Raw genomic sequence first — 23,579 nt, 5'->3', positions numbered from 1 at the left:
CTTTAGATAGTAATTGCTGGCATAGTTAAATGTTGGCTTATTTAAATATAGCCACCAAATTATAATGGGCTCTAATGCATGGGAATGAATCGTACTCTTGTTATGTTCAGTGAATACTTAGCCATATCCTTTATGTAAACATCCTACTCACAGTAATCCAGTAAGGACATAAGGTAGAGTATGTTTATTTTAAGAGGTAAACCACTCAGGATTATACAGGAATTAGGATGTGCATGCAGATCTGGAGGTTTCCAATGTGAGGAAACTACAGGTTGTCCATTTCACTCTGCTTTTCCTCCGCAGTAAAATGTGAAGTGTGTTCATATAATTATTAAACAGTCTATATTTTTGACTTGCAGAAGTATTTTCGTGTGTATAATCTAAATCAGGATTTAAATTCTGTTGAATTCAGTAGAAATGTGTGTTTGTTAATTTGTAAGACTAGAAAAAGTTATACATTTCCTCATAGAAAGTGCCTTATTATTTGAACACTTATTATCTGTGTCTGGTATTTCCTGTGATAAATCAATGGTTTTAGTTTCTTGAAAAGTGTAACTCTCTGGACTGAAAGTTTGCGTTATGAGTGTCCTGCTTTTTTCTGTTTGGAACTTTTTGGCCAACACATTCACTTCTGGATGTGAATCTGTGACATAGTACCTGGTCTAGCATTGAGTCTGAATTCCAGAGAGGAAGCCTTTGTCTCCTCACACAACTGGAGGATTCAGCAGCCCATTTCATATGCAGAAGTACCATGCAAACTTTAATTACACCATATTTTTCTTTATTTCTAAGGCATTTCTGCATCTCTTGATGCACAGAGTGGGGCTGGGTAAACCAGTAAGGTGAGATCTGTGTGTAACACCCCTACTTCATTTAGTGCAGATTCTACTCTGTTTGATGAGTGAGGCAGGGGACAAAAAGGTTAAGGTGATTGATTCCTCTTCTACTCTTGAAGATCAGGGCTTGTTGAGTCAAATCAAATGCCTATTATTTTAGGGTATTTTTGTTTGCTTTCTTCTTGTGCCTACATAAATTAGAAATTATAACAGCTTATTGTGTATTGAATAATTTTTCTGATTTTTACCATAGTGTATAGATGAAAAGCAATTTAATAATTTTCTCCTCCAGACCAGCATTTGAAGGCTATGTAGTCATTAGGGCAAATACTGAAAAGCTCAAAAAGAGAGAAATTTGGTGTTTCATCCATTCTGCACACTAAACAAAGTAAGGATAACATACCAAAAATATATATATTAATCTAAGTCATGGTGATGAATGAATACCTATGGTTAAAATACTGCAATCTAGCTTAATGGTGAGATCTCTTTTGCAGAATAAAATGGGATTTAATTAATTTATCTTCTTAAATAGAGACAGTCTTTTTGTTGAGATCCTCAGGGGGACCTCACGACTTCCACTGACCTACATAACGCTTATTTTAGGCAAACTGCTTTGTGACATGACAAAAACTTGGGCCCAGGTCAGGTATTCATGTTCGGTGTAGTGCATACCATTCGTTATTTTAGTGGTATTCTGAAACAGAGTTCTCAAATAGCATGGGAGACAGTGGGACATGCACAGAACATGCATGAACCAACACCAAATTCCACTTCCTAAAGCCTGCTCTCAACTCAAATGAGTTAGACTAAGGCAAAATAGAAAACTCCCAGTGCTTATATTTTCCCTACAGAGATCATTGTGAAAGCACGTCGGCTTGAACATTTAATCATAAAATAAGGAATATATTTGGAGCACTGTGCATGAGTGTTACCTAGTGACATCCATCGGGACCCTGTGTTTTAGCTTAAAGTACATACTTTTTAAAAAATGTTCCTGAGGTTATAAGGGTAAATGTTTTGGAGGAAGTTCCTGAAAACATAGGTCCTGTAGGAATCATACCCTTAATCCATTGGCTTGATACAGTTTTCAGCACAATCAGTAAAATCCCACTGCCTTTGCTTGGCTTTGGATTAGACCTCAAGGGTCACGAACTGGTTGAACTGAGCAGTGCAGCAGATGCAAGCTTCCTCAGCTTGCAGACCTTTCTACCAGATTCCTGTTCAAACTTGTTAGCATCTGAATCTCAGGAGTGCTTTCTGGAATATACATCTGCAGAAAGCAGCAAACGTGTAAATTATTCTCTTAAATCTCAAAGTTTTACTTCTAAAAAGGGCAACAGTAACTTTCCTTTTAAGGAACTCAGTAATACTTTGGTATATAGCTCCAAGCTTGGAGACCTCCTCTTTTGTGGGGTGTTTATGCACTCCTTTTGCAGCTGTCGTACAATAGTTTAATTAAGCAATATTCCACTTAAACTGCAGTCAACCACTATGGTCAGGGCACTTTTCCTCTGCCCACCGTGGAGAGTTGGCTGTTCTAATTTCATTTGTTCAAATTAATGTGTTAACTCCCTCCAAGGAGGTAAGTAGTGTGTCACAGCTTGAGGCAGGACCTCTGCACACGAATCCTTTTAGTTCATAGCAGGATTCAGGCATGCAAATGTTGACATTTTCAAATTGTTTCCCCAGAAGGTCAAATTAGTATTAGTGGCTACAAAAAGAAAACACATCTACCCTGATGCCTTTCATAATTAGGCTAGTGGAATATACCCAAGTGTTTGCCATTATACTTGAAACCATGTCAGCTGCTGCTGGAATTACATTTGGAAAAAATAAAACAAAAGACTTTGACTATTTATTTGACATTACAGGAAACAAAAATGGTTGAAATAACTTTTGAAAACTTTGGAAAAAGTAGTGTATTTGTTGTACACTGATTAGTAATGCTCCATGGAGGGTCAGGATTCACTACTTTCAAGACTGTGAGATATCTGTTCTTGAAGGTTTTCCAATATGTATGTGTCAATAGGAAACCTCTTCATCATCAGGGTAAGGAGTCATTTCCCCAGCTATCTTAGAATAACAACAGAATGTCATGATGCTGCTTTGTAATGTCTTTCTTGGGTATTACTTAGTCTTCAAACATTGTAAACATGTAGGAACTTTATTGTGAAATTAGTTTATTGCAGATCAAATCAAAATCTTGCTAGACAATAAGGAGTTTTAAAGACGTGCTTAGTACAGTTCACTTAAAGAGTTTAAGTTATATCCACATCTGCTGTAGATTAATTTGAGTTTACTAAAAGCAATAGAGCTGTAGTTATACCAGTTTCTAGTCAGCTGAAATCTGTCTTTAGAACTTATTTCGAACCACTCAGTGTTGCTTTAATTTGGAAACACTGAATCAGTGTCCTGTTCAATTTTAGATGAATTGTAACTTTAATTTTTTAAATTTTTTCCCCAAATCTCTGGAGTATACCATTAACCACAACGTGTTAGTGTATGACCAAGGAAAAATGTGAGTTCTCCGTTAACTTTCAGTGGGGATTTTGTGTGAATGTTCCTCATCTGTCAACAGTGACTCATGGTATCTTGGATCAGTGTGGGCATTTGGAAACCTGTGCAGCAGTTGACATGCATATACACTTGAATACTGCACCCAAAGGAGCATTCTTTTGGAGGGAAATTAGTAGAGTAACTAAGCGGAGCTGCTGAGAATGAATAATATCATTGGGTCTGGAAGGGTAACTGGAAAGTGCCCTGCCTTTTCCCCCACAACATTCCAATTTTTAATGTGCCCTTTACATAAACCAAAATTACACTGAAGCTACACAATGTGCGCAAGAAATTTATTAAACTCATTGTGTGGGCATGGCGATTTGGTGCCAATGGATAATGTTTCCTAAATTCAGGTGAAAAATGGTCCTGTTTTAAAGCACACAAAGTGCAAAGAAATGTAGAGTGTGAAAAAAATGAAATAAGTTAAAATTTGGAGTACATTTTGCAGAAATTGTTACATTTTAATAGTTCTCATTTTACCTAACACAGATGAGGAGGCAAACCCTGCTTTCCATTTCAGTGTGCCTGGACCATTTCACTAATACCTTCATTCTATAGATCATTCTCTAAAGGTGTTTGTTCTGAGAGGGACACAAAGTAAATGATACGAATGTGATCTCTGATTTCTGTTGTGGTAAGAAAAGTGTATTTTTTTGTGGCTGGAGCAAAAAATTATATAATGGTTCTCATTTATATTCCACTGGAGCTTCAGAAACATAAAACTTCCATTATTTTTCTCTCCTGATGCTAACACTGAGGATAATGATGCTATTGTGTTGATGCAAGAAGGAGCTATCATTTATTTAGATTGACAAGACACCTAGGATCAATGGTGTGGACTAGATCTCCTTTGTGCTAGTTCAAAGAGAGAGGAAAAGAATAACAAAAAAAAAATGGAAACAGATGGATTTTTGGCATGGTAAGTAACCACGCCAGCTTTTCCCCTCTCCCCTCCAAGTTAATTTCATTGAAAAACACATTGCTTGTTTTTGTTGCTTTTGGAATAGTATTTTCTTCTTTTTTTTTTTTTTTTGTGAGTTGTAACTTGTGTGCATGTCACCCCTTCTTCCTGACATTTGCTGCAGGAGGTGGGAGGAGATGTGGCTGGACATGCTATATTTGGGCCATATCAGCTGACAGCAGCCACCAGGAAACTGCTACAAGCCAGTTCAGGTGGGACTGGCCGAGTGTGCTTGGAGTCAAAACATCCTAAAGTTACTTTCGGTTATCTCTGAATTCCCTTCTGAGGCTGCTCTGAATAGAGGCTCATGCACCAGGTGATTTGGTGTTCAAACAAATCCAAATATATTTACATTGACATGTCTTTAAGCAAATGAACTTGTGCTCTAAGGTCAAGGACCATGAAGTTGTATCCAAACCTCCTCATGCATTAAGGCCATCCAGACAGGAGGTGCTACCTGAGTGCTATTGGTATTCCAGTCACTTTCCCTCCTCCATCTCTACTGGAAATTGCAGATGGGTCTTTCTGGAGTTCACTTAAAAGATCAAATATGGACAAGTTATTTCAAAACAAAAGGCATTTAGAAGGAATTAGAGGTTGAAATGCTGTTGCAGAAGCTGGGTTCAATCAGCATGAAGTGATGCTGTTTGCAAATACTTCCACTCACCCAGGGAGGCCCCAAAGGCTTTGAGGAGGGGAGATGGAGTGGGGAGGAGGGTGGGTGAGGGAGGTGCCGTGGGCAGGCACAGAGCATAGGCCAGCTGAGAAGGGAGTTGCAGCAGTCATTTTGCTGAATTAGATTTCAAGTCTTGTATCTTCACTTTCCTCGTCAAGACTCAGGTCATGGCTGCACTTTTATCCACAAGTGACTAGGAGGGAAATATGCTGTCTCCAACCACAGCCAAAGCAAACACATAATATAGGGTTTCCGTAGCAGGGATTCTCCACTGTAGAAGATAACAGGGTTAGGTCAGTCAGAGAATGATAATTCCCCAGAATACTCTCTAAGTTTCCTACAATTTGAATTTCAGGAACTTGGTGAGCTAGAGGCTGTGTCTCTAAATTTAATAGCCTCTTAAGGATTTCTTTTTCTTGGTTTTATCACTTTGCCCATTGAAACTATAAAAAATTTTACCATTTACAGCATCCCATGTCAAGAATTTCTACAGCTTTAACTGTGTGTTGTGTGAACTGGATTAAGACTTTTTTGGGAGATTTTAAAACTATTAAAGCTCTTTACACTGTAATTTCCTGGTGTTGTCAGAATTATAGTTCAAGTTTACTTCTATGTCATGAAATTTCAGGTAGGAATGCACTCCTCCCCACCCAGAATCCAGAAAATTAATGTAAAAATTATATAAAAGGTTTATTTTCCATTTTGAATGTAGCGATTAATGAGAAATTTCTTGTTCCTTATTTGAATGTGTAATAATTAAAAAGACAGTGCAAGTAGAACTAGTTTGGTTTGTGTAACTTGAAGAAAATTTAAAACTTTGTTTGATAGAGTGCTATTCAGCATGATAAAATTCATTTTGAGTTGAGAAATGGTATGAGGGTTTTTGCTGCCATTTGATTAATAATTACGTTTGCGACATTTGGAAAAACTGAAAATTCCTTTTTAATGCACAGAAGTTTGTAGGTACATTTGATAAATAATCAACTGGAAAAACTTGATAAATAATGTTTACTAATTTGAAGTGCTGTTTATTCTAATGGACACTAAATATATTCCACACATTTCAGAACCACAGTGTTTAGAATCTTTTCCATGGTATAATTCCATTGATTTTTGTTAGGGTAAATTAAGAGCAAAATCGGGCATCATCACTTACTCTATTTTGGCACAGAAGTCTGTGGGTCAGTGGTTAGAAGAAGTCCCAGCTTTATTTTGCTGCAATTAAAGTGCACAGCAGAGCTGTGTGTATCTGTATGTGAGCTACACAGACTGTTTAACTGCAGTTGCTGTTTTCAGCCCCTTGCTGATATTCATCCAAAACTCTCTTATTGATTAGAAGAAACAAGAGCTATCAGAAGAGAGAAGGATATAAATCCAAGCATGAATTTTACTCATTCATTCTATTAATGTTAAAAGACAATTCCTCAAAGTGCTGGATACATGATCAAAGTAAAGGGAGGATCCACTCTGGAAAAACAAATTTTAACAGAAGGAGTGTTGATAGCTATGTCTGAAATTAAAAATATGAGGTCACTGATTTGTACCCATATAAGAAAACTTGGACACAGTCCATCTAAGCCAGCTGCTGTATAAATTATAATGATTATAATGATTTACCTACTAGGAGAACTAACCCAAAGCCTTTTTTACATCTTATTAATCAGAGGACTTTGAAGAGTTTTTACACAGATAGAGACAAGAGTTTCATACATGATTTGAAAGCATAAAAAGACCTTTTTTGAAGCAGATCAGATGTGTTTTCCATCACAAATCTGCTGAAAATGCAAGTGTTACTTACTCTAGTTTGCCATTTTGCATATGTAACTAAATTTCCAGGAAAGCTTCCTAACCTTATTGTGATATTAAATACTTCACCTTAGTAAATTATTTGTGTAGATTTATATTTTCAGTTCAGTAACAAAAATAGAATAAAATACATCAGAGAAGAACTTAGAAGCATGGACCGGTTTGAGTTGGAAGGGACCTTATAGATCATCAAGTTCCAAAACCTTGCCATGAGCAGGAACACCTTCCACTAGACCAGGTTGCTCAAAGGCCCATCCAACCTGGCCCTGAACAGTTTCAGGGATGGGTCATCCACAGCTTCTCTGGGCAACCTGGGCCAGTGTCTTACTACCTTCACAGCAAAGAATTCCTTGCTAATATCTAATCTAAACCTGCCTGCTATCGGTTTAAAGCTTGTTTAATTTGAGATCAAGTCTACCTCTGCTGGATTTCCCCCTACATCACTGATGGCTCACCTGCTGCAGGTCACCCTCAGTCTCACACCGTCTCAAATTTGACATCTAAATCCTTCAAGGACCTACCACATTAGTCTCATCAAGAGCCATTGGTAACTTGGTTGTCAAATAGCAAAGTCACACTTGAAAATAAAAACACTGGTATTTTAAAAATTTCTCCTGATATCCCTACAAAACATAGCACCTCATATTTATTAATTCTTCCAAATGAGCTCACTTGTTTTTGAAGTACATTGGTTTGATACCTGAAACCAAGTCTTCTTTAAGAGTTAGAAAATACTTTCATACTTTTGCCCTGGAAAAGGATTACATTTGCAGGAGGAAGGGTTTTGTCATAACTGCATCTCCAATACACATATGGACATTGTTGTGACTCCTAATTGTCCATGCTGTGTGAATCACAAAGACACTGACTGGATTTTTGATTATCAGGTTCAGTTGTTAGGAGTTTAGAATAAAGAGCACTGTTGATAAGAAATGAATGATAAGAAAAAAATGAACTGACTTCACTAGGCCAACTTTTCAGAAGGGAATTTTCTAAAACACCATTGTATTTAAGTAGTTTGTTACTTAATAGTCCCCAAACATTGTGACAGGTTTTGGGATTATCCAAAACAGTTTCATTTTCATCTGCAAAGTTTTTACTCAGAAATAATGATTGTTTGGAAGATGAACTGACTTTAATAAAAATAAATAAAAAACCCTAACACTTCTCAAATTGTACTTGTGCAAAAGTCATCATGCAGACATTTTGTCTTTGCATTGAGTCTATCTGACTTTCACTGTCATGATTATGACACTGTATAATCACATCCCTTAGACTAACTTCAAAGTAGCTTGCCTGTTAAGCCTGAGGTAACACCCTAGTCATTCAACATGCAGCTTCATTGAGGCACAATTAGATGAAGAGCAAAATCAATTAATCTTTGCTGGCCTCTTAGGCAGTGTTGTAAAGACACTATGAGTACCTAAGCGAGTTTCAGGATAACTCAGGTGCACCTATACTGCAGCGTGGTCAATGTTTTGAGCAAGTAGGTGTGCCTGCAGAGAGCAACAGCTCTTCCTGCTTTGCTTTTGTTCTGGGAGAAAAAGTTCATGAATTGGAAAAACTGTGCTCCGTGCTAAGCTTGGATCCAACATGTAGACAGGCTGTGCAGAGGACAGGATGTAAAAGTCTTCCAGTCTCATTCCTGCTTGTCCAAATGAAATACATCTGTGCCCTGGGAAAACAACTGTCTGTGCATTAATGATTACAAAGGTGTTTATGCCTCTGTGATATGATATTTAATGAGACAAGCTGGTACTGTTTATAGATAAGGTGCTTGAAGTGACACCTACCCACAATTTTACTTTCCTGATAACCAGTACCGGTTCTGCTCGCTGAAGACCAACTTCCCAGAAGTATCATACAAATAGTTGAAAATTAATTAACTTAATGAATGGGTTTTAGATGGCTGTTTACCTGTGCTAGCTCAGATGGTGCAATGCAGGGTCATGCAGTGCCACACTGGGCTAACCAAGCTCAGAGGCTGAGTTAATACACCTACAGTGGTTTTGCTGTTTGAGTTAGCATGTTTACAAACTTTGCATTAGATCGGTATTTTGCCATAATATTTTGCCGCATTTTAGAGAACTTTGAGAGTTACAGATGTCCTTAACATCTGGATGTTCATTGGTATGATACATCACTTTCATTGTTTCTCCTGGGCATTTCTTATACCAGCACAAGTGGGAGGTACAAAGATGATACCTACTCAAATCTCAAGGCAGATAAATTTTCCCTTAGACAGATAACACCTTAGTAAAACAAGATCATGGTCTCTTTTTGCCATCTCTTTCTTGACATTTGATTCATCACACACACACAAAAAAAGCTATAGGTAATATATATCAGTGATTTTGTAATAATGTTGTACTTAAATACCTGTGAAATTCACAGTTAAATATGTGCCATAACCTTTCTCACAAAGCCTAATTTATAATATTGGATGTTACAATAAATTTTCAAATATATGAAATCAAGCTTTACAAGACTTTGTTTAGCTCAGAGGTTAATATTTCTCATATTTTATAAGAAAACAACTGACCAATAGGGATAATCCGGATTCACTTTCAGACACAAAAAGGACAAATAATGTAAATAATAAAGGGAAAATAGGTTGGCTTTAAAAGCCTAAATGTTTTATATCTTTGAAATACCATGTGACCCCTTCAATTATTCAAACCAAGAACACTTTAAGGGCTGTCATGTAGTTAAATGGTGCTGACATTAATGAGCTAAAATCTTCTCTCAGTTTTACAGTATAAAAAACATATGCATCAGTATTTTGAAGTCAAGGGATTCCATGCTTATACTGGTGCAACTGAAACAAAACATTGGTGTAACATTCCTCCTTCCAAGTATCTGGTTTTAATCAAAGTATGCTCATGGCCCTCAAGTTTTCTTTGCTGCAGTGGAAGGTAGGCAGGAGTGTTTCATTTTTAAAATGCTTAGTTTACATCATGAGTGCACAAAAAGCTGTATATCTTGTCCTAGCTACTTCTAATTGATACATTTTAATAATTCCCTGAACTGTGTTTCTGAACTACATGTTCTCTCAGAAAAAAAAGTTTTACTTAAAAACAAATATGGTTCTGTTTTCTTTCTCCTTCCAGTAGAGTTCAGTGAAACCAGGTGATTGGCAACTGTTATGATAAAGTAGATGAAGAGGATGAAAGCTAGGACTGATTGAACAGCTGTGAGGGGCTCTGTTCCAATTGTATTTTGATTACTGATAAGATAACCCTCCCTTTTCTCCCAGTGATTTATCTCATTCAAATTACAATAACACTGAATTGCCATCAACAACAAATGCTGTGTAGTTTCAAGTTTCTCTGACTCCTAGTGTAGCAAAAACCCAAAGGTGCTGATTACAGAAGTTTTTATGTTACATTTCTAAAAATGGATAAATCACTTATTACACTATTTGATCTCATACACTTCATAAGCCTGTTTTTTGTTTCATTTGAGATAAAAGTGATTACTTTCTGATATTTCCAAGCAGCGTAATTTTAGAATTATATGAAAGCATAAGCTGGGTTTTTTGGGGAGGGAAGGGTGTTGATAATTTGTGTCTTTATTCTTCTGCTCCTAATATGAAATAAAAGTCTTATTGATAAAAATAATTTGGAAATATTGGAACAGTTTAAATGTTACTGAAAGACTGATAACTTCACCAGTTAAATTGAAATATGTAGCAAAAATGTGTTTCTGCAACTATTGTTTAATTTTTTCCCCTCGGGTGAAATATTAAAATAGGATAAATTAGTTTTCCTTGTTTTAATTAATAGTTTTTTAGAAATTTGAATGGTAACATAGACTGTTAGCAAGTTTCTTATTTTTTCCTAGAGTGGGCAACTGAACCATTCTGCTCACTAAGGGCTAGATCCTAAGGTTCCAGTGATGTCTGAGGTGTCAATGAAATAAAGTAATTGTGGTATAAAGTAGTCAAATCCTGGGTAGGAGGAAGGATTAGTTATTCTTCAGGCCATTGAGTGTGCTACTAAGCATTAGATCTGGCATGGGGTCAAGCTCACCTGATTTCAGACAAGCACCCATCTGAGTGTTTTTCATAATATATGGAAATACCCCACTGAAATATCCCACTGTATGCATGGCAGCCGTTGTGTCTCTCGGGTGGGGAGCAGACTCACAACAAATATGGTGCCTTCTCCGTGCTTACGTTCCTGGATTTGCCAGGTACACTCTGCTGGCTAATGCCTTGCAGGAAGCTGTCTTGATTTCCTGCCACTCCCTGCCTTTTCCTTGACTCTTTGGCTGGGGCAGAAGTCACCATCTGCACTCACAGCAGTAAAATGGGAAAGGTGCAGGAGAGGCTGGAACTTAAAATACTCACTTATTTCCTTGCATGATAGAATTGCTATCTTAGAATTCAGCAAATGATTACTCAAAGAGTAATGACTAATTTACACCTGGGATTATTTAGAAAGATATACATGCTGATATACAGAACAGGCACAGTATACATCTGTGTAAGCAACAAATGCATGTGCAAACATGCAGCCACCTGATCCTCTGTAGCCAAAGTAAAGGCCTGGCGAGAGAAGAAGGAAATGTTCTAGCATGACGTTGTGGGAGGCACTGCTCACAGTTCAGCAAAATCCCTGTTTGATGGCATAATGGCATTGACTCATTTTTTATCTACTGCTAGGAGATACACAGTGAGATATTATCGTTGCTGGCAAAGGAATGAAGGTCGAGAGTTTCGTGCAACCAGCAACCCACTCGTTGGCTTCACGAGCGTGTTATGACGAGCAGCACTGCCTGTATAACCCAGTCACTCTGCAGAGTCACTGGGAGTAGGACAGGTCCAGATCTGAATCCTTCTGAGGAAACTAGGAGACCTTTCCTCTGATTTTTAGAGAAATTGATGTGCTCCTTTGACCCTTGACAACAAAAATAATCTTGGCTGGTGTGTCGTTGTGACGTCTATAGCAGGAACACAGGCCAAAGCTCACAAATTTTCTGACTTGTTGCACAGGCAAATTCGCTCTTGCTACAAAGACAGCTTCCCTGCTAGTAGATAAGGAAAAAATAAGATAGTTTTCTTTTGTTATGTTCTCCTCCTGACAAACTCTGCTGAAGGAACACAGACATAAAACAAGGTTTAGAGTGGAATACCAACCATGGATAAAGCAAACTTCAGGATCTGCCTGCCTATATTCATCTTAGGTATAGCTGTGGTTTTCTAGCTGCTTCTTTAATGAAAAAGTGTGATAAAAATAAAACAAATCTGCATTCATTGTGCATGCATATCTCCATGGATTTCACAGCAGGAATTTGGCCCTCTGTGTGTATACATACTATTAAGTTACGATTCCATTAGCAAGTTAAATAACCATGTATTAAGAGGAAGGCAAGGGTTAGGGACTGGTTTACTTCTGTAAATTTGCCAACTTGGCCTGGCAAAGTGAATGTTCTGACTCAGGTCAGACTGGATCAAGAGAAACATCAGTTAGTGGAAGAAAGATCATGCAGACTCTGCAGAAAGGCACACTGAAAAAGGTCAAATACTTCAAACTTGGACACTGGCAGAGAAGAACGAGTAAGATGGAGCAAGCAAGTCAGGACTGTGAATTAAAGCAGTTTGAAGTGAAGTGGTTCCTAGGAGAATCTGGCCCACAGACCTTGAGAAACTCAATCTCCATCTGGTTTCACTGGTCATCACTGTGAAAATTCATGATAATATGATTACCTTTTAAGATATGGTGCATTTTGAACCGTTAGTTTTGGTCACCTGCAACACTTAATAAATGGGAAGCAAGCACCAATAACAAAAGCAATAACATATCTATTACCTTCAAAATATCACCACCCACTCTAAATCTACATCTTAGAGCATTTTTTAGACAATGGTACACTACATTTTTTAGACATTGTACACTAGTCATAGTGTACAATGGTTAACTGTATAGGGCTCTTTCATTCCTGTTCAAAACTACAAGCATGACTACAACTGAGGATATATCAAAAGGAAATAAGAAAATTATCTCTGGGCAATTACTGAAGAAATGGTACTTGACTGCAAAAGAAAAGGTGGAATAATGTTACGTTTTTGCAATAAAAATAACTGCGCAGATCATGGAGGAAGTAAAAAAAAATTACTTTAAATACAGGCAACCGTTACCTGTCTGTATAGCTCATGGATATGCCTACATTTAATAAGAACAAAAAAACCCAGGAAAATAATTAGGGTATGCATCATAGATAGTATTAATCTCATTGATTTATTGAAGACATTCATCATTCTCCTCTTGTCGTTACAATGCAATCTTTGTTGTAAATCTTGGTTTATATTATCAGCGATCATCCGTGTACCTTACCAGCATGAGTGATCGACACTTAACAGAATCGATGGATGTCAGTGCCCTTCTGGGAGTGTGCCCTGTTTCTCTTAGCAGTAGCCACTGATTGGCTACTGAAGACACTGGATAGTAAACACTTTGAAATTAATGAATTTGGGGAAGTCGAATACTTAATTTGTATTGATTGTGCAAATGTCATTGCTTTGCTCTTCAACAGCCTGTCCAGAATGTCCTATAAAGCCATATTCATCACTGGACAAATATATGTAAGTTAAAATAAACAGCAGAGGATCTGCAGAAATTATTTAGGTTTTCACCTCCTACTTGTGATGTAGCTCAAACCTAACTAAATTAGCAGTGATTGAGAATCATCAACACACAAATGACGTTTTTCTCCTCAACCTGTATTCTCAACCTGATTCCTGATGGGGAGAAACCTGATGTCAAACAATTTGAAATACACTGCTTGGAGCATGCTTAGACCTAATCTTTTGGGCAACAGACCCTGGAAATCTAGTCATCTCCTGCAAAAGTCAATAATGTGACAATACGACACAGACTGGATTAAAACCTAGAAGAAATGTCCTAATTTTAGACAATGGAATTTAGCTTTTAGTTTAAGTTACATGTTCACGAAAAAACCCAACACAGTTACTTTTAATATCGTTGCTTACTCTGAAAGTCACAGATAATTAAAAGAAAAAAATATATATATTTCCCTGCACAGCTACATCTGGTCCTTTTAAGTTATACTGTAGAGACTTATGAACAGTGAAGATGATGATGTAATTTACTCTTGGCCGTAATAAACCTTAGACTCCAATGTTATGATCTCACTTTTTTCATGAATATTAGAAAGAAAAGAAAACATCAATCACCATCTGTAGATGTGAATATTTAGATCTCTGCATTAGGAAAATCATATCAAGCTCCTTTTAAGCCAAGTAGCTGTGTGCCTAACCGATCTTATTTCCATTTTTGTCAGTTTTACCTTTGTGTAGCGTTGACTTCAGCAGACACTTGTCTTTACACTGCAGTCACAAAGGACAGAATCATACCTATGTGAGTACAAACCAAGAAAGATGAAAAAATTATAAAGGTTTTTGACAGCTATATTATAAGAAAAATGATCAGATACAGATGACAGCAAAGCATTTCTAGCCAAGAGAGTTCTAAGACAAGTTAAGCAATCAATCATCTACATCACTCACTATTCAGTGAGTCGACATTCAACATCTGAATCAGTCATTACAAAGTAAAGAGAATTAGTAAAGTCTCTAACAAAATGCAAATAAATGAACCAGAGGACAATAGAGTCAAATTCTAGAACTTGGCAGGAAGCCAGAAGAATTATTTTGACAAGACTGCTTGGGGTGATTTGATTGTTTCATTTAAAAGAAAAAAAAAAAAAGGAAAAAAAAAGGGAACTTCAGTCTCCAGCAGTACAAGTTTTAAAAAGTATACTGTGATATAAATGTATAGTTATATTTAGTGAGAAAAAGTGTAGAATATGGAACATAATATAGTGTGTGCTGTGATGGTTTGCTTTGTGAATTAACTCTTTTTGGTGCTAGTGAGAGTTTTTTCAAATAAATGCAAAGAACACCAGAGCAAAGCTAGCCCAAGTGTTATGCAACTCTCAGTGTTATCTTTGTCTTCCTTAAATATGTTGCCTACTAATGTTTTCCTTTTCAGAGTATCAGCCTGCTTCAAAATCCACCTGGTATAAGTGAACATGAAAAATAGGTTTAACATCTGCGGGACTACAAAGATGCAGGTGCTGAAATTCTGTAAATTCATGTGTACTACTATTATGTAGGTTCAAAAAAGCCTCATCTAACATACACCTTGTTCTTGTTAAAATAAAATAAGGGGGGGAAAAGAGGAAAAATAAGATTAAAAAGAATTAGGCAGCAACTTCTGTTTTAACAGCAGATTCTCCTTGATTTTTAACAGCATAGGGGATGCTATCTTACACTCACTCCTCAGTTGGAGTAATGATGGAAAATGGGAGGGATCTTACTTAAAACAAAAAAGTCATAGCAGGTAGCTGCACTGTTAGACAAATCCTAGACGTCCTCAGCTTGCACATATGGCAGAAGTAACACAAATGTTAGATACATGAAGCTTGGGCCATCAGCCCTTGCACTGGATGTGTTCAGTCCCTTTCTCATCTGTCCTCCTGGGTCCATCAATGGAACTGCTCCTGCTCCTAAAACTGCATGTTTGCCTTTGTATGTCCCAAGGTCAGGGCTTGAACCACATAGGATTTGCCATCACCAGGAATCTTTCTTATTGATGAATTACTAGTGCATGTATGCCTTAAAATGATAGAGATGGTTTGGTTTTGATCCTGATATGAATGTAGATAGACAGGAATAAAGAAAGAGTGTTTTCATGAGTATTTGTACTAATATAGTCTACATTATATTATGGCAAAAATATTTTTCAGCAGTTTCAGAAAAGTATGTATGACTTTGTTAATGTTTGAATAGCTAAGATGCTGAGGATCCTTGTACTTAAAAAAATCCTATCAAGTGCAATGGCTCTGTGAGGAGCATGAGAACTAGAGTATTACTCTTAAGTTTAACAGAAACCAAGTTACCTTCTCTAGCTTCATTCTTGTTTCAAGGAAGGGAACAACATGCTGCCTGTGTCAGAAAGCTCAAAGAGAATAATACATGTAAGAATAGATGTTACATCTTATTTCCTCTCATCAGCTGGTCATTCTTATCCCTTTTCTTGTAACTTATGGATCTGTATGAAATAGTTTTTTTCTGCTGGAAGTAGATTTTGTGTTTAGATGTGTTTTTTATCAGCTGGTTATCCTCAAGTTTATCCTTGCAAATCTCACTGATTGAACAAAATTGAACTTTGTCCAACAGTTGATGAGCTACATGGATAGAATTTTACCACCTAAAAGTTCGTACAGGCTTTTAATTGATTTTGCTGTTGTTTTGACCTTTGTGTAGAGCTGAATCTCACAACCAGTTTCAGTACTTGAAATAAAAAACAGTCAAGTCCCAGGTACGTAATGCTTTCACTGGTTCCTACTCACTGAGCATAAATACCTAAAATGGTATCTATACAAGTCAAAATATAAGTCTGTATTTCATTTGACCGTATTAACAACAAAAGTATTCCCTTTGTCTTACAGAAATGTTGGAATCCAACAATATAATCAATTTCAATGGACTAGCTAACAGCTCCAGTTACCACACTTTCCTCTTGGATGAAGAACGGAGTCGGCTGTACGTTGGAGCAAAGGATCACATATTTTCCTTCAACCTGGTTAACATCAAAGAATATCAAAAGGTACATTCATTCATGTTCTGTGCAATGTAAATATATACTTTTAATGTTGAAGACTTGTTATTACTCAGACTATGTTGTGCACTGTTGGAATTATGTAGTAAGTGTTTGGATGTCAGGAATACTATTACAATGAAAATATTTGCTGACTCTATGAAGAGAAATTTATAATGAGCCTATGACCTTTGACAGTATAATCTGCAATATTTTTTTCAGACTACTAAAAAAAAGTAAAGGATAAGTGAATAATCCAGCTACTTCCCAAACAAGACATACTTTCATGTGTACTGCTAAAAAAGCCAAACATCTCTTATGACAGTTTGCACAGAAAGGCCTTATTGCTCTGTATTTGTTTGCAGATAAAACAAGCTGTTTGAGAGTTCTGTGTTGATTTTTATTCTTTAACCTAGCACTTGTAGGACCTCTGCTTCTGCTGCTTTCAAATCAAAATGGTTTCAGTATTAATAAAAGAGGAATAAGTCAGTAAAATATTGCCATTCTTGATGAAGAGTATAATTTTCCAATAAAAGTTGGTGACTCATTAAAAGCTGACAAATAGTTTAGTGTCATTCTTCTGTTGGAGTCTAAATAAATAATTTAATTTTTCATTTATTTTAATAAGACAAAATGCCAAGAAGGTAAACAATGGGATGGAGGTTTGATTTGTTATATTAAGTATTTTGATGGCACACTTTTAAAATCCAGAGAGTACCCTTTTATGAGAGATATATTGCTTTAATACCCAGGGATTATTTTTTTTTCTTGGTGTTCCTGACCTTTTGGCCGTTTGACTATTAGCTTCCTAAGATGATAGCAATAAATACCTTGTGTTTTCTGTTCAGAGGGAAGACAGGCTATTCATTTGTATTCTCTAAGGATAAAAGGATAAAAGGAAAACTGGGTATTTTCTTTTCTATTCTCTTTAGAGCAGCTATAAAGGAAACTAGCTATTTATTTGAATTCTCTGAGGGATCAATAGCTTAATGTGCAAAACATCTGGAATAATTAAAGGAAAGAAGGTGTTTCCATTGCAGAAAACAGCTCTGTAGAATGGGAGGAATTGTGTCTTACATACTTACATATTTAGATACCTTTAGAACACTCTTTGATTTTATATACAAATATTAAAATATTAAATAAAGAATTGCTGCCGGTAACAGGAAAATGTATGTTAGCAACAGACTTAGAGAAAAGACTTACAATTTAGACTTTAGGTTTAAGAATAGACAAAAGGCTTAAAGAATTTGGAGATCTGTTTATTAAACTTAAATCAAAATTACAATGCAGCCAGTGCTGAACTCGAGCTCAAACTTTACTGGTTGTTTCTTCTGCCATGTAAAAAAGCCCCTCAGGTTTCTGTCTAAATGCTCGTGGCAACATCAAAACTCAAAAAGCCAACTCTTTCAATTTATTAAAAAGAGATCGATTTAGCTGTCTTTTAAAACAAATTTGAGGAAAATATTGTGCTGTGAGACTAAGGAAAAAGAACATCTAGAATACTGGGTTTAAAAATATTGAAATTTTTGCCCAAAACTTGAACTGAACTTGAACTGATCCTTTTGGGAGATCTGAGAAGTTTGGTTAATGTTTTTCAATGTAGTAAATTTTAATTTTCGCGTGTCTCTGCACGTTTTAAGCTGAGAATAGCAACAGGAAGTAGTGGGAATCCTTTGAGAGAGAATGTGCTCATAAAATTTTCAGCCTTATTTTATAGACTTAACATGTTTGTTTGTGTTTGAATTTCATTAAGTTTTAAGAAAATTTTGAATTTAAAAATGTTGCAAATTGTATTTTCAAATGTCATCTATAATGTCTCTTTTGACCTCTTCTGTCATCCATGTTCATCCTTCTTTCTTTTTGTTTTTTTTTTTCATTAATACTTTGCCTTTTGCTTTCTATATTGAACACCAAGACTGTAATCCAGACTTATGGCCATTCATATTGCATTATCTGAGGCTCCCAAATGAATAGCCTTGCATTTTATGGGAAGATCATGTTTTATTCTATATGTAATTCCTAAAAGCTTTTCAAAGAAACATGAATAATTGACTGTGAGGGTCTCTTGATTTTCTCTGTATGAGGTGAGATCCATTTTCTGCAGAAACACTACAGCAAATCCTTAGGTTTAGGATTGGTTATGTTAGGGCTGCTCTATAGGAACAGCATAAACATTTCTATTTTGATGGTGTGAAACTTTTCAAATCCCTTGGCTTCTTTTTATTATTTAATTAACTAAACCTAGCAGAAGAGTAAACTAGTAGATACACTAAGAGGCAAGCAGCTCATTTCTGATGCTGTAACTAATGTGTGATCGAATTTCACACAGATCCCATTTATTGTTAGTAAGTATCTGCAATTTTTTGCTCTTAGTCTCCATTCCATGAGATTTAAAACATTGAAAGAACATTCACTTAATGGAGAGTCAACCGTCTTATCATTAGTATTCGAGATTCACAGCTGCAATTCACAATACAGACTATATTTCAAGATTGTTTTTACTGTGGCTCCTATTATCCCTGTTTTGTTCCCAATATTCCATTTATTTGTCGTCAAATTTTAAGGAAGAAAAGGGAATAAGGAAAAGAATGGGGGAAAGAGAAACTAGATAAAGGCACTCTAGCATTCTGTGAATATTGAAGCATGTAATAACACAATCTGATTTTTGTTTTGTGTCTTTAGATTGTTTGGCCTGTGTCTCATTCCCGAAGGGATGAGTGCAAGTGGGCTGGAAAAGATATTGTGGTAAGTACAAATCTTCTTAGCGTTTTTTTTCCTTTTATAAAACATTGTAAATATTTTATTATGTCTTACAGTGTTAATTCTTAAAGTATTTTTCCTACTCTGTAAGGTCACGCATCTGATCATAACTTCAGTCTTGAGTTTTCTCAGTTGTCTTATTCAACATAATGAAATTTTGTCTTCATGACCAAGGGTTTAAATTTATAAGTGGAAATCATGTAAATTAAATAGAATTTATCTACCAAAAAAAAAAAACCCAAAAAATATCAGAGTGAGAAATATTAACCCTTGAATACTCATCTCCTGAAGTCAGGATGCGTAATATTTTGACCTCTTTTTTCCCTGCTCCAGGTTCCAGTCCTACAGTGAGCTCCAAGAAGTGCTTTTTCTTTGTAGCATCTCTCTGGAGTCAGAGGGTTCCCCTGAGCTCTTTCCTTCCTGGAGTTCATGGCAATATTGAGGTCAAAGTGTTTTTAACATTCTACATTAGTTTTGGTGCCTCAGGAAGGACCCTGTTTCACTAGCCATCATTTTCTTTACATTTTCCCTCATTCCTGTGTACATCATATTGCCTGTATTTATGAGGTAGGAGAGACATAGCCGGTAGCCCCCAAATAGCAATCATTCCACGCTGATAATAACTGTCTTCTGTATAGGAACAGAATGGGAAATAGGAGGAAAGGGCTGAAGAAGGGGGAAAGCAGATAAAAAATACATGCCTGCAATAAGCCAAACAAATACTTGCATAGCAAAGCCAAATGGGAAATCATTGTGGTTGCCAAGGTATAAGTGAGAGTGGAACTTGGCCCCGTGTGGATATGCTATTGGCCTGATTTTCAGAGATGATTCTGTAAAATATTCATAATGCCAACCATATGCCTCTGGAGAGCTCCATTTGAATAATTTCCTAGGTCATAATAAAAATAGTTTCATCAGTCTTTACCTAGGCCATAGAGGACAGTTGTCTTCATAAAAAAGCCATTTGGGAACAGTAGAGGTGGATTAGGTGAAAACTAGGAAATATAGGCTGAACTATATATGTGAAGGGACAGCTGAAGTGCCAGATATTTAGGCTATCTCATTACATAAAAATAATACATTTAAATTAATTCATGTTCACAAATAATTTTCAGGAGTCCTTTACAAGCTGAAGCCTAGAATATCTAATATTCAAGGTTAAAAAAAAAGGCTAGTGTTAAATATGTGAGAAAATTAACTAGCCTTGCTGCTTGATCTTAAATGAAGTATTATGATATTACATTAAGTAGATTTATTAATAGCTGGGGTAAAAACCTAGAAAATTAGTAGGACATTCAGTGCCTAAAGTGAAAGCATACTCTTTTATTTTGAATAATTATTTTCAGAAATTCACAGTAGTAAGAGTATGCTTTATGCATTGGACCATGCTGATTCTAATGCAGTTGTTGAAAATCATAGAGACGCATGTTCTGGAGTGAGCTGGGAAGTTCAGATCCCCATCCTCTGGCTGTGCTAAGCTTGAGAGGACTGTTTATACTGTAACTTCTGTTCACCTTGATTCCTTTGCTTCCTGTAATATTAGGACAGCTACACCTGCTGATCAGGAGCAGAAAGTGAAGCCCATGCCACACAGCAGTGCAGTGTGTGCCCCTGGCACATGAGCTGCCTGCTATCATCCTGTGCATTAGGAGCAGCACTGCCATGAGCTGGTGGGCAGAACAGGAGCACAGAACTCAGCACTCAGTGCAGGCCAGACTGAGAGTAACAGCAGTACAGCAAAATGTTGCTAGAATATGCTAATTTGTTTTCAGAAACATTTTTCACATGTAGGCTTGTTGGTGCTGGTTTTGCTTTCCTTTTTTTTTTTTTTAATTTTAGAGTTCTCTACAAGAGTAGGTGAGAAATTAAAATAAAATAAACTCATACGTCATATGTAATGTGGGTTCCAGTTTCAGTAGGCAGCCAGAAGGAGGGAATACATATCTTGGTGTGTTCAGAACATCATCTTTAAATATTTACAGCTGCTTGTTCTTGCCATAAAACAGTGCATTACAAGCAACATATTTAATGCAACTGCTTTAGCTGTAATTACAGATAAAGATTACAGATCATTTAACAAACTTATTATTCCTCCCTTATTTATTCCTTAAAACCATTGTCGGTACCTTGGGAGTGTGAAATATAAAGGCCATAAAAATAACTCAACAGACTCTCAGTAGTGGGAATAGGAGAAATAGAGGACAAATACAATGACATACAAACCATGCTTGATTTAATACTGCTTTCAGCATGTACCACTTCTGAGATACTATATGCTCTTCACTTGTGATGGTTCAAAACTTTCCACGTGACAGTCTATACTTCTACATTGAGGTCTTTTTAAAAAAAAAAACAACTTTTAATTATTGATCTCCAGGGTAAGTCAGTGCTGAAAATGCAAGTCCCCACTAATGGGCCAGGTGCACTGCAGCAGCTGCAGCACAAGTGTAACCCTGGCCCTGCCCCACTGCTAACCTCAGCTATGGCCTCAGAGATTTCCTCTCATAATTATAAGGGGTAATTTACCATCGTTTTCACTCCTTCAGAGGGATTCCTTATCCTGACACTGTCAGTCATGCCAATCCAGGCACAGCAGGTTTGTGGCTCAGGACAGTCCACGCGGGATTTGGGGAGAGCAGCCAACGGGGCCTGTTCCTGCTCTCCTGCTACCTCTTTGTTACTTAAGCAGTCATTTCTGTTTCTTAAAGGGCTTACTATATGTTAATTACTCAAGCTTTACTCACTGTATAGATAGATAAAGCTGTTAAAGTATGCTTTGGATCTTTTTTTCATATGAGTAAGCTGAGAAGAGATGCTGGAAGACTCCCTCCCCAGCTATGCAATACCTACTTACAGCAGGACTTCTCTGACAGAGGTTAACTGCTACACTTTCCCACAAAATACAGATTTTTTTCCAATAAAATCATAATTACTCTCCCATGTAAGTACTTAGTATTACAATATATTTCCACTTCCTCAGTATAGAGTATCACAAGCACCAAAGTAACGTTGTTCATGAAAAATTAAAGACTATAAATAATAAATAAGATATTTGCTTACGTAATTCAACTAAATGAGCAATTCTGTGAGGATTTCTTGCTATTTTGGACTTCAGTGTTTTATTTGATCTATTCTGGTTTCTGTAAGTCCTGTGAATATTTCTCATGATTCCTGGCCAGACCTTGATAATGATCAAAGACGACAAAGTCTCTACAGAATAATTCTCAGCTTTTATACTAAACTTACAGAACAGTCATGCTGCTAGTCATATTCCTCACCAGTGAGCCTCAATATTTTTGTTTAAAAATCTGACAGTCATCTGGGACCCTGCAAAAACACATGGCAACCTCTGCATTACATGTGGGTTGAATAATAGGTAACTAAAAAAAAAAAAAAAAAAAAAAAGTGGCTACAGTTCCAGTCTGACATTCTTGGGATATCATAAACCAGCAAAGCAAAGCCTGGGTGATTTACAAAAGTTACCAGAAACACCAGTTAGTTTTGCAAGTAGGGATATGGCAGGAATAGGTTCCTGACTGGAAACCTCATTTAGTCCTTAAACTGTTAATTTACCATTGTTTTAAAAATTTTGGCTGCTGTTCAGTTGATACATCTCTGCACTAGATTTGACTGAGGCACCATAACAGTAGTTCACGTTACACAGTTAATCTGAGAAATCCCTTTTAAAGGGTATGATAGATTTCTATGACTTGAAAGCTTAAAAGATGTGTTTCTGAAGGGCACCTTAGGATGTTATTTTCAAGTGTGATTTGGCTGTTGAATTTATTTAACCACTTTTAAAGATTCCAGCTCAAATTGAATTGTTTAAACGGTCCTTTCTGGCCTTGATGTGTATAAATCTTTAACATTTCAATAGGTACTTTAGTAAAGCCGCACAGGACAAGCTGCATGATGGCAGACATTTATATGCACTTTGCATGCTGTATGATATCGGCTTCTCCCTGGATGTTTCTGGTGAGAAATCTACGCTGATGTACAAACGGATGCAAAGAGTACCAAGTACTTGGTATCAACAAGCTTCTGTGTGTGCTCTGTCACATGAACATACACAGTTACGTACATACAGGTCCATACAGCGTTACACTTTTGTGTACACAGCTAAAGTGTATCAGCAAAATTGTCTGTGGGTAAGCACTGACTGTATTATAATTTATAGGAGATAGGCATCTGCTTGGGTTATTTAATTGCCATTAAATTTTATCTAGTTATTAACTTTTACCTGACTTCAATCGTGATTGATTTTTTTATACTTGATAGTCCTCTTGATGGTAATTTGGAATCACTTTAGATCAAAAACCTATTTCCAGTGAAGAAGAAGCAAGACTTTA

General features: G+C 36.5%; 1 protein-coding gene across 2 annotated transcripts in view; it reads left to right on the top strand.

Annotated features, from left to right (window-relative positions):
- Window positions 1–23,579, top strand: part of SEMA3A (semaphorin 3A) — a 281,004-nt gene that overhangs the window by 147,503 nt on the left and 109,922 nt on the right. For both annotated transcript variants that reach the window (XM_017807832.1, XM_017807833.1), the window contains 2 exons: window positions 16,319–16,476; window positions 19,153–19,215. In XM_017807832.1, the coding sequence (XP_017663321.1) occupies window positions 16,319–16,476; window positions 19,153–19,215 (221 nt within the window). The remainder of the gene's footprint in view (window positions 1–16,318; window positions 16,477–19,152; window positions 19,216–23,579) is intronic.

This window comes from Lepidothrix coronata, unplaced genomic scaffold (genome assembly GCF_001604755.1).
Source record: "Lepidothrix coronata isolate B3197 unplaced genomic scaffold, Lepidothrix_coronata-1.0 Scaffold20, whole genome shotgun sequence".
NCBI classification, from domain to species: domain Eukaryota; kingdom Metazoa; phylum Chordata; class Aves; order Passeriformes; family Pipridae; genus Lepidothrix; species Lepidothrix coronata.
The sequence above is the reverse complement of the archived record's forward strand: the minus strand, read 5'-3'. Positions and strand labels throughout refer to the sequence as shown.